The sequence below is a fragment of the Diospyros lotus genome, chromosome 2 (assembly GCF_014633365.1).
Source record: "Diospyros lotus cultivar Yz01 chromosome 2, ASM1463336v1, whole genome shotgun sequence".
Lineage (NCBI taxonomy): Eukaryota > Viridiplantae > Streptophyta > Magnoliopsida > Ericales > Ebenaceae > Diospyros > Diospyros lotus.
The window spans coordinates 11,114,528-11,125,970 of record NC_068339.1 but is presented as its reverse complement, the minus strand read 5'-3'; the positions used below and the strand labels follow the sequence as shown (position 1 = coordinate 11,125,970).

Genomic DNA, 11,443 nt, shown 5'->3' with positions numbered 1-11,443 from the left:
GAGTAATGGCCAGATTAAAATTTTCTTATAGCATCAAATGTTAAAATAAAGGTCTATGTAATGGTTTTTAATCAAATTATGGCACGATCCATTTCAACTTGAACCACATAATTTACCATATAATCAGAAGCAGACAAAGGATCCATCTAATTTAAGAGTGGTTCCATTCACGCTGCATATCGCATGATCTCAAGCATAATAACAAGTGACGCACCACCCTTGAAGAACAAATGTTGATAAGTGGAAGGGCATGCTCATGTGTGAGTTGGTTCTTTACGACAGCCAAAGAAGACCTGAAATGTTGAACATCCTATTCTTCTTTTTCACCAGTTCTTGATGAATCCTCTGCTTCATTTGATCTAGACTGCTTTAGACTGGCTTTGGCATTGGCAAGAAATGCAGGATCTGGTTCATGTTTATCTGAAGGTTCTTTCATTGCCATATATATGTAAATTGCTATAACAGCATTGACTGATATGACAGCAAGGAATCCGCTCAACAGTGTCAACGAGTAGGAGGATAATTCAGTTGAACCTGTTCCAGATTAATAGTGCTTAAATGCAATAGCAGCAACAAGCAACTCAACTAAAATAGTGACATCTCAGATCAAAACAACAAATTTAATATAGCATCTACTCAGGACTCATGCAAACTAAATGGAATATCAAAAATAGGCATTTTCACAAAAATGATAGAAAAGCAAAAACAGAAGAAAACTACATAGTATTCTCTTAGCCCTCAAGAGAAAGTAAGATGATTTACTAGGACAACATTTTGTGAGTGCGTGTAATAGATTTTCCTGAATATTATATGACATCTCACTTCACCAAAACACACCATGAATCTATCTTAGTTTCACTGACTAAGCATGTTTTGAACTACTTGAGGTTGGGCACATGGATCATTTTTCTCCATTCTTGATCTATCAAAGACCCCAACACATAATTTTAGTTAAACAGCTAAATGTAATCTTAGTTTACTATCATCTAAATTTTTGCCTCACACGTCTCGGGCATTACCATCAATATCCAATTTGACCTCCCACATTACAATGCATTACATTCAATAGGGACGACATCACTTCTAACTAGGGCATCTAGAGGTTTGTTATTGTCCAAGTCATCTCAACTCAATCTCTCTCTCTTTAACTCCTATTGATTTTTACACTCTCATTTCATGGGCTCTTTTCTTTCTAAATCTCTCCCAGATTTGTTCATTCCAAATCCTATTATCCAAAAAGAGAAGGGGAGGAGGTGAAGGAATGTAAAAGGTTGGGGGAAAACACAAACAGAATATCATCTCAACCAGTAAGGACTTGCTAGGACATTAATTACCAAAAGTTTCCCTGTTCCATTTAAAAAGTTGCACACAAGTTATAGGGCTAACAACAAATGAATCACCTGAGTTGGGAAAAAACCTCCAACAGAAACACAACCACATTTTAATCCATTCTCTTAGAATTTGAAATCAAAAAGAACAAAAGAAAATTGTTTAGCATCTTTTAACAGTAAGTACCACATGAACACGTGAAACAATAGCAAACTTACCAGGAAAAAATTTATGGTTAAAACCATGTAAAATTGCAATTGGTGCTACCCACATAAATATTGATGCAATGAAGAACTTCTTTATAACCGATGACATCGTTAACTCCAGTTCTCCAGAAAAATCTGGTCTGTCAAAAAGAATATGTTGGCATGAATCCACTCTCTTAGGAAAGACAATCAATTTACAAAAGGAAGAAAAATAACTATTAGTAGGCTACCACCAAGCATACACATGACACACACAGAGAGCACAAATTACCTGCAGTTCATTCATTAGCCAAAGCCTAAATGTCATATCAAGTTACAGTAAAACAGAGTTTGGAGCTATGTTCTCTACCATCCATGGAGTCTTTATGTTGAGGAAGAATTCTGGCTAAATAAGATTCCGGATTAAATTATGATAAGAGCAGTTGGTTAAAGATGTGATAAGGTGATAAGAAGAAGAGGTTGAAATTAAAAGAAGATAAGAAGTTACAGGTGTTCCGTAAAGATAGGAGAAAAACTACTTTTCAAGTTTAAATCCTATCTTATCTGTTGTTGTACTGTATTTTTAAATTTGTTTTTTGAATTCCTAGATTCTAGGAGAAAGCTGAGAGCTGCTCATGTACATATATTCAATAGTCAATCAAATGCAAAGGCATGATTGAATTCATTTCTACTCACCCCCATTTCACTTAGATCATTTCTATCTAAGTGTCTAAATTATTCACTTTAAAGCTGCACCCCCCCCCCCCCCCCCCCCCTTCTTTGCTAATCAAGTTGGAACTGTTTTTCAAAAGCAAACAATAAGCAGTCTTAACTGTTAACTTGTGTTAATACCTGAAGGAAACAAGTGCACGTGTATCTTGCTTGAGATTGTCTGATATTAAACATTTTTATGGATGTCAATATTCTAGGGTTGCCCTATAGTTATTATGATGGATAAAAAGATTGCCCACTTGTTATTTACAAATAGCGCAACAGAACTTGAATGGCTCCATTCAATAGTTGAGGCAAGGAAATAAAACTAAGGACCTTTGTCAGCAGGAGTGCAATATTGTATTCAAAATACAAACCTACTTTGCAAATGATCATTGTTTGATTCCTAGTTCATGGAACAACCCCCAAATAATAATAATAAGCTGCTTTTAGTTGCATTAGGAAAGAAGAAAAAAAGAAATAGAGCCCGTCTTCTTCAGGGAGACAAAAGGTTCAATCGAAGTCTTCTACAACGAATTGGTCTTTAGAAATTGATAATTCACTTTATCTCTAGCCCCTAAGCTGTGTGTTCTAAAGGACTCAGTGACTGGAGTACGAGCAGTATACAGTCATGTGAAAGTAGGTTTACACACTGAATCATGTAGGTTAGATTGGAGATGGAAATCTTTTGAAAAGGTTCCAAACATAGGAGATCTAACCAAAAAAAATAAAAAAAATGGATGTAAATTGAAAACAAGAAAATGTACTGAAGCATTTGAATAAGAATAGGAATAAGGCTCATGTTCTCCTGTCTACTTTATCAAATTCTCCAGTAATTGAACACGTCCCATTATTCTCAATTATTTCCTCATAAGAAAAAGAGACATAGAGAAACAACTATTAGATATTCCTAACAAGAATAGAAACAACTCATTCGCATACAACACAAATTTTGATTCTCCAGCAGTATTTCATGTCAGTTTCTCGTGACATGAAAACAATAAATTTTTGTTCTACGCCTCATGAATCTCGCAAAGTATCAACTTGTTACGTGATTCTACCTAGTATCCAAGGCTATAGGTTCAGCCATCCCGACTCCAAACTGCCAAAAGGGGGTTCCCAGTCAGGTTTAAATGTAAAAATAGGGCTTTCTGATGGAAAGGGATTCATATAAAAATCAAGCACCTTGGTTAACCTAGATGTTGAAGACCTGCAATACAACTTACCCAGAGCAGCTTGGTTACCCTAGATCTTGAAGACCTGCACTACAACTTACCCAGAGCGCGCCCCCTCACTCAATTATCAAAATATTATGGCTGAGTTAGAGCAATGCGATTGAGAACCAATAGGCGCAAGCAGAGCATGTTTGGGGATAAATTTCCGTTTGGGAAGGCCGTAGGCTTCTGTGAAAGAGACTTATCTTTTAATTTTAAGTTATATAATGCTTTAAATTACTAAAATATTTAAATGAAATACGTTTTAAAACTGTTAATTATATAATTATGTATTCAATAAAAAACTTCAAAATGTTAAAAGTGATAAAAAAAAAAAGGAATAAAGACATGCTCCAAAAATTTTACATCAAACAATAAAAATATTGTAGCAAAAATCACCGATTACTCAAATTTAAAAATTTTGAAATAACAAAAGTTGATTTATAATAAGACAACAACAATGACGTTAGAGATGACAAGGCGAGCCCTTGGAAGTGGAAAAGAATAATCACTGCATAAATAACTTCTCAATTTGGGATAGCAACCACACAAAAAAAAAACGACGTTAGAGATCAACAATAAATGAGAGACATAAAGAATGACAGTATCACAAAAACTATGAGAAATAAATATGGGAAGGGTTTGCCTGAAAGGGATTTTGGGTTAAGGATTTAGCGGTATGACTTGAAATTGTTTAATTTATCTAACATAGGGGTGTTCGCAATTCGATCTGCCCGATTTTGAGTCGATTTAATGCGTCAAGCTACAAGCTCAATTTTCTATTAAATCAAACCAATTTTGTGCAGAAAATCAAACCAAACCGCACTGCATTTTGCAGTTCGATACTGTTCAATTTTCGCTATTTCATAAAGTGAGAAAGATAACATACCAACGATCAGAATGAGGGGAGAAAGAAAATGGGGCAACGAACATCGAAGAAGAGAGGTGCTGACTGCTGTGAGCCTTCGACAACGTAAGGGCAGCTGGTGGGTTGGCGTCGATCTATCATCATCCGAGAGAAAGGGGAGAGAAAGATGGTGCGGCATCCGTTCGCCCATTTATGTTTATAATATATAAATTATATATCATCCATGCGGGCAGTTTTTCAAATCAAATTGGACTGCTAGTTCATAAAAACTGACTAGTTCGACCTGGTCCTGTTCGGTTCGATTGAAAATCGTGGTCTAGTGACTTTTTTGAACACTCCTAATCTAACAATATAATAGTTTTTTATTACTCGATTAAAATTAATTTTTTCTTTAATTTTTAAGTTTAAAAAAATAAAAAAAAACCACGACTTTTTAAGAACATTGGGAATATAGTTAAGTTATATAATTATTTATCCAAAAATTGAATCTCTCATTTGAAAAAAAAAAAATTAAGTTATGTAATTTTTCAACTTTATATGAATTAGATTCTAAGTTTTTTGAATATGAATGGGATGACTTTTTGAAACATAAATGCGAGGACATTTTTAATTATAAAATTGGCCTAAAAAATTAGAAAATGTCAAAAAATATTACAATAATTAAAAATAATTACAAATGATGGAAAGAAAAAAGAAGAAGAAGAAGAAGAAAATTACTCAAAATTAATATTGTATGAAATGAAAAGGTCTAACTTTCATAAACCACCTTTTAAATTTGCTTAAATTATAAAGACCATTGTGTTTTTAAAAATAATACACTTTTTCTTAAGCTTTATAAATGTGAATCACTTATCCTTTATAATAATAAATGTTTATAATTTTTTTTCTAAATTTTTCTCTCACTATTATTATAAAAAAAAACAAACAAACAATTTGATGACATAGAATCTAAGTTTGAGACGAATTCAAATGAAATTTTTTTCATTCAAACCCAAAATAAGGAGAAAAAATAAGAGAGATAAAAAATCTTAAAATCCAATAGACATGATGAAAAAATAAATGGTGGCATTCGACGATAAAAGAATATCCATGAAATGAGATGAAGATGAGAGAAAGAGATGGGGGGGTTAAGAGAGATATAGCAAAGAGAATAGAGAAAAACATCAATAGTTTAAATATAAGATAAAATAGTTGATTCAGAAAAATGTGTATCATCTTTACTAATACAAGAATGATGATGCAATTTAGACAAATCTCATGAATGGTTTATATACAAATAATTTGTGAAGCTTGGGATGAGATATGAGCCCTTGAGAGAAGAAAATGACACATTTTGAAAAAGAAAGTTAATTCTTAATAAAATTTGGTCGACTAATTCAATTTCTCAAAAATAATAATAGAATATCATATTTATTTTGGTTGACTATATTAAAATATCAAGAAACTAAGATCACATGTTGTCTAATTATAGTTGATTGTCCTATTTATTTTAGTCAACTAAATTAATGAGACAAAAGATACAAACATTGTCTATCTTTGGTCGACCATTAATATGGATCAACTAAAATAGGGGCGTAAACTTATTATTTTATTCTAAACTTATTTGGTCAATTGATTGTTTTAATATAGTTAATCGAACCTATTTATTTAATTGAAATATTGGTTTTGGACATCTTTGGCTGATCAAACGTCATGAAATTGCTTAATTAATCCAAAGTTTGTTTAAGACGGATCTAAACAACTCAAAACCAAAGAAATTGACAAAATTTGTTAAACAAAGGGTTCAAGAAAAATTGAAAATGTTGAAATTTTAGAGTAAAAGGATTTCATTTATTTTGCTATTATGAACAACAATTAGTGATTATCCCCTTAGGTCAACAAATAATTACTTTATCAAATATCAACATCTCAATTGGTTATTTCAATTATCTGACTTAGTGAAAATAAAAAAACTTAATTATATATCTAAATGTGTGTTTGATTGTATTATCTATAATTTAATTATAGGTAATATTGTCTAGAAAACAAAAACCATCTCACTCTCTTGAAAAATGAATTTCATGAAAAGAAACTTTAAATGATTGTACCATACATATTTTTTCATGAAAAAATTAAGAGTGTTTGATTGTTTTCCATAGAAAATGTGTAATAATTACATATTTTTCATAGAAATTGTGTGCAATAAAACACACTCTAAATTCTTTACAAAGAGAATAGATTTGGAGTGCTTTCTATATTTGTAATTATTTTTTATTCAAAATAAACTTATAATCAAAGCCATCTCATCGTCCAACACAATAGAAAAATATCAAAGAAGTGCAATTTTTGTAAACAGTTAAAATGCAAAAACCATGATTATGGTTGCTATTTAACAACAATTATATATATATATATATATGTGTGTGTGTGGTTTTTACCCAAAACGCAAGCAAACAAAAAAAAAGGGGGGGGGGGGGGGGGGGAAGAAATTGCCTCTTGTATACATAAATTTTAAGTTTTCTACTAATTAGTTATAAGTTATTGCTCTTATTTTAGATATGAATTTATTGGGTCAACAATTAACATATATAATATAACCACTTTTATTTGCTAAAAATCCAACACTTGACATTAAAATTGTCGCACTAGTGGTGGTAGTCTATGGAGTCAAATTGATAACAGTTGAACCCATATTGTAGTGCAAGGCTGCAAGCAATTGCTAGCTCAGGGAATAAAGTGTTGGGCCATGCTTAGTTTTCAAGTTGGAACCTTTCGTACATCTATGAATGCAGGAATCCACGTCTGAAACAGTGGTGGGTTTCTAGAGGGAAAAAATAAACTAAATAAAAAAAATATATATTTATTTTTATTCTTAATAGATAGCCCAAAAGACATCTCAGTGCACCACAATTTTCAGTCACTTTTAGTGCGTAACCTTATTTTTATTTTGCAAATAATTATTTTTTATAATTTGAGTTCATGATCTTTTATATTTTGAGAATTAAAAATGTAGCTATTAGCATGGTTTGTACGAGAAATTAGATTAATTAATCCCACCTTTATTGAGTCTTATCTCATGTTTGGTGCAGTCCAAGGATTAGGCTTGGCTAATTCTTGGGGCTAAGTTATGCGGAAAATAATATGTGTGTCAAAGGCTTCGTTAAGGGGATGATGATCCTCCTCTGCCTTTTGTGGTCTGGACATATAATATAATTAAATATATCTATTCATAATTAAATACCTACTTACTGTGTTAAACAACAACTAGAAAATTTTGGCCGTACTTTTGGAGGAGGAGGAGGAGTGGGCTTTTAGAGGTGAGGCTGGAATCAAAAGCTGGAGGGAGCATTTGATTTGAAGTTCCTCCCCACCCCACCTTGGTTGGACGCCAAACAAAGAGGCTAAATTTCTTCGCATTTTGATGCATGAATCTTTCCCCCACGTTCCTAGCTACTTGCCACCAACACCAAGCACTTGCATTAATTTGTTCTTGCACTCAAGACTCAACCTAGGTATATATATATATATATAATAAAAGCCTTACACTTTGATATATCTAAGTGGCTTGAATTGAGATATTCCAGTCTAGTTTTTTTGTGACTTTTTTAGCTTATTTTTGCAGGGCCCTTCCTTTCCTATATATATCTTAGTCAATTTGATCCTCCATTGTCATGTGACAGTGCTAGAATGATTGTGGAATACTGTTTTTGGCCCTAGCCATCCTCGTGCCCCGAGCTTTGTTGGCAACATCAATTAGTGGAATTCGATTTCTCAGCAGGCGGGAGGCGAAGTTATGCGAGAGTCAACGTCTTTAAAGAAATGTTTTAATTAGTTCAAGCTCCCCTATAAATATAATCTCATATAATATGATTGATTTCTACGCGCATATATATATATATATATAGAGACAATGAATAAACCAGGAAAAAGACGCTTGTGATTGTGATGGTACCTAACCCACGAATAATGGCCCAGCGAATAATTTCAACAAATAATCTCTAATAGGTGTCCCAGGGGCGGGTGAAGGCATGGTAGACAAGTCCAGAAGGGTAATTCTATTTGTGTCCCTCACCCCTTTTCACTAGCAAAAATAAAGTAAAAAAATAATAAAATTTTTGGCTCCATCTCTTAAAATATATATATAAACTTTTAGCATTACCGAAGTACATAAGAAATAAAAAAAAAAAAGTAGCACTCAAAAAAAAGAAGCAAAGAATGCAGTATTTACTCTGCATCAAATACAGACATAACAATCGACATGACTCAAAATGTATTTAATAAATAATTTAATTAAAAAAAATTAAAAAAATATAAACATATGTATTTAATATTCCAAACAAACGTATCAAATATTTATAAACATGCTAGAAAAAAAAAATAATCACGTATCTCGTTGGATTTAATGTTGAACTCTTTTATAACCATCTTAATTATTTATATAATTGTGTGAAATTTAAATATATAAATTATATATTTTTTATAATTATATAAGAATAATAATAACATAATGTTTTTGTTTGTATATATATATATATGTATATATTGTCGTATCTTTATGTTTTCATTTGTTTTAATTTTTACTATATTTTATATTTTATATACGTGTCGTGTCAGTGCCGTCATATCCTTGTCCGTGCGGCCTTGCTAAGAAATTAGTACTTGAACACAACCTCTGGTGATATTTTTGAATTCTCAGTAGCACTAATCTACCACTTTTAGTATGATTTTCCATTTTTTTCCCTTAACGAACCTAATTTCGAACCCAACATCAACAAATTTCACAAGCTAGAAATGATTAATTCCTCGAGTCGAGATCAATAGATGTCACAACGGCAAAACAAGAAGAAGAAAATCTCTATCTATACTTGGGAGGAAGCTGGAAAAAGGGCAATTACATGATCAAATATCCCTAAATCTAAGCCCACTTTGCCAAGAGGGCCATGCAGCCGCATCCAAGAACAAGCGAAAGGCAGGCGCAGAGCTGCAGCTTGAGATTGGTCTGCATTCTAGGGTTCATGAAGTCGGCCGAAAGAAGGTCGACCAGCGCCATGTAAATCAGGATTCCGGCCGACGCCGAGTTGAAGGCGCCTTCCACGATGAGGGCCGCCGGACTATTCTCTTTGTATATGCTGGAGACGCCGAAGCCGATTGCTATTCCGATGGGCGTTGTTAAGGTGAAGAATATCGCCATTATCGTCACGGCCCTTGCCCCGAATTTCGCCTGCCCAAGCCCAACTAGTTTGTATTAGTAGTCTTGCTAACAGCCGCCGTAAGTTAAGTATTCGGTTAAATATAAAATAATTTACAATTAACTGAATCTATATAGTGCTAAAAAGTCAATTTAATCGAAATCAGTGAATTTAACTGGAACAACCAAAATGAACGTAATTAATAAAAATAGTCAAAAATTTTATTCCAAAGAACTAACATTAAGATAGTCCAGCATGAATATAAGATATGGGTAATTAATTAATTGTAATAGATATTAATTTATATTTATTTAAGTGTTAATTTTGTAACTAGTCTAAATTTAGACGTACCTTTTCAGAGTGTTAAATAAATAATTTTCGTGGGTTTGATGAAAAATCAACAATAAATACCTGAAAAATGCAGCCACCGAGGCCCATGCCTTCAAAGAGCTGATGGAATGTCAGGGCAGCCACGAGAGGTTTTATGGCCTTTGGACTCTCCGAAGCCCCCAAAGTTATTCCTATTATCACAGAATGAACCAAAATCCCCAACTCCAGCACCTGTACATATAAATATAGTCTTCATTTTGCATTCATCAAGACCAGACCACAACATTCTCAGCCGCAGCTGAAACCCCAAACCAATAATAATCAATTATACCAACTCCATCATCATTTAATCAAGAAGAAATTAATATTTCTATTAATAATCATTTTTTGAATGCGTGCTAGATAATTAATAATTACCTGCGATATGATACGCCGGCGGAGAAGATCTGACGAGGCGGAGTCCTCCTGCAACCCAAAGCCGGCGCCGTGAGCGTGGCCGTGGGTGGCGTGGGTATGGACGTGAACGTGGCCTTCGTGCTCGCCGAGAGCCTCGTCGTCGCCGGAGACCGGCGCGGCCTTGAGAAAATGCGAGCGCTTGTAGTAGCTGGTGGCGAAAGTGTCGACCATCATGGTGGCGATGGCGGAGAGCATGGCGACGAACCCGGCGAGGGGGAAGTCGCCCCAGCGGGTTGGGCCAAGGCAGGGGCTGGTCAAGCTTTCGAAGGCGTTGGGCAGGATGTGGATGAAGCCGGCGGCGAGGATGACGCCACCGGCGAAGGCCTTGATGATGAAGAAGAAGTCGTTTTCGGGGCTGAAAGCCGGGAAGATCTTGCCGAGGATCGGGAGAGAGACGCCGATGGCGCTGGCAATGAGGACGGAAGCTATGGCGGCGAGCTTGTACTTGAGGGCTTCGGCTTTGTTGCGTTCTTCGTTCTTGAAATTGCAGGTGCACTCTGCGTATATTGTTATGGGAAGGAGGAGCAGAAGCATCAGGAAGAAGAGCTTGGAAAACCTGTTCATGGCTACTACTCACAGAGAGAGAGAGAGAGAGATTATGGGTTGAATGCTGGATGTGAATGAATGAAATCAGGCTGGCTATATATACGTAGAAACTAACATCGGAGTGATGATTGTGACCCAAATAAAGAAAGCTTTTAATTAAAAAAAAAATTCATAAATGAAATTGTTTGTGTCATTTAATTTTGTTTAATTCATTATTTTATCTATTAAATCAAATACGATGTGACTAATAACTTTATTGAAAATTTTGTAAAGTAAATGCAAATGCTTAATTAAACTCAAAATCACAAATATTATCATTTGCAGTACTATTAAACCATTATCTCACTCAATTATATGAAAAAAGGTTAAGGTGATTCCAATGTAGAAAAAATGGAACAGATATAGTTTTGGTTTGGAGTTTTGAGTATCATCATGATATATAACGTGCTTGGCTTTTATATCCTTAATTATTTAAATCTCACATATGGGCATCTCACTTGTGCTCTTGCCTTTTGCTTTTTATGTTTTGGGTGTAAATGAAATTGGAAAAATCCAGAAGAAATGGGTAGCTCCTCCAAAAGCAAGCGGCGATTGGGTAATGATTTGACTAATCATATCTCATTTGGATTTCAGTCT

General features: G+C 34.1%; 3 protein-coding genes across 6 annotated transcripts in view; all 3 read right to left on the bottom strand.

Annotated features, from left to right (window-relative positions):
* The window catches only part of LOC127794885 (proteasome subunit alpha type-4), a 66,833-nt gene that overhangs the window by 46,320 nt on the left and 9,070 nt on the right, over positions 1-11,443 (bottom strand). The window lies entirely within an intron of this gene.
* LOC127794887 (uncharacterized) lies at positions 57-3,644 on the bottom strand. 4 transcript variants are annotated; one of them, XM_052326165.1, is made up of 4 exons: positions 3,411-3,629; positions 3,287-3,327; positions 1,548-1,675; positions 57-534 (listed from the first exon to the last, which is right to left on the bottom strand). In XM_052326165.1, exons 2-4 carry the CDS (start codon positions 3,313-3,315, stop codon positions 311-313), a joined length of 381 nt encoding a protein of 126 aa, XP_052182125.1. In that variant the 5' UTR covers positions 3,316-3,327; positions 3,411-3,629; the 3' UTR covers positions 57-310. The 4 variants fall into 4 exon arrangements, with proteins under 4 accessions (XP_052182125.1, XP_052182126.1, XP_052182129.1 ...); XM_052326166.1 differs by having other exon boundaries at positions 3,452-3,629; XM_052326169.1 differs by lacking the exon at positions 3,287-3,327 and having other exon boundaries at positions 3,502-3,644.
* Positions 9,000-10,865, bottom strand: LOC127794884 (zinc transporter 1-like). The gene is made up of 3 exons (XM_052326160.1): positions 10,223-10,865; positions 9,887-10,036; positions 9,000-9,507 (listed from the first exon to the last, which is right to left on the bottom strand). The coding sequence occupies exons 1-3, from the start codon at positions 10,823-10,825 to the stop codon at positions 9,202-9,204; spliced, it is 1,059 nt and encodes a 352-aa protein (XP_052182120.1). The 5' UTR covers positions 10,826-10,865; the 3' UTR covers positions 9,000-9,201.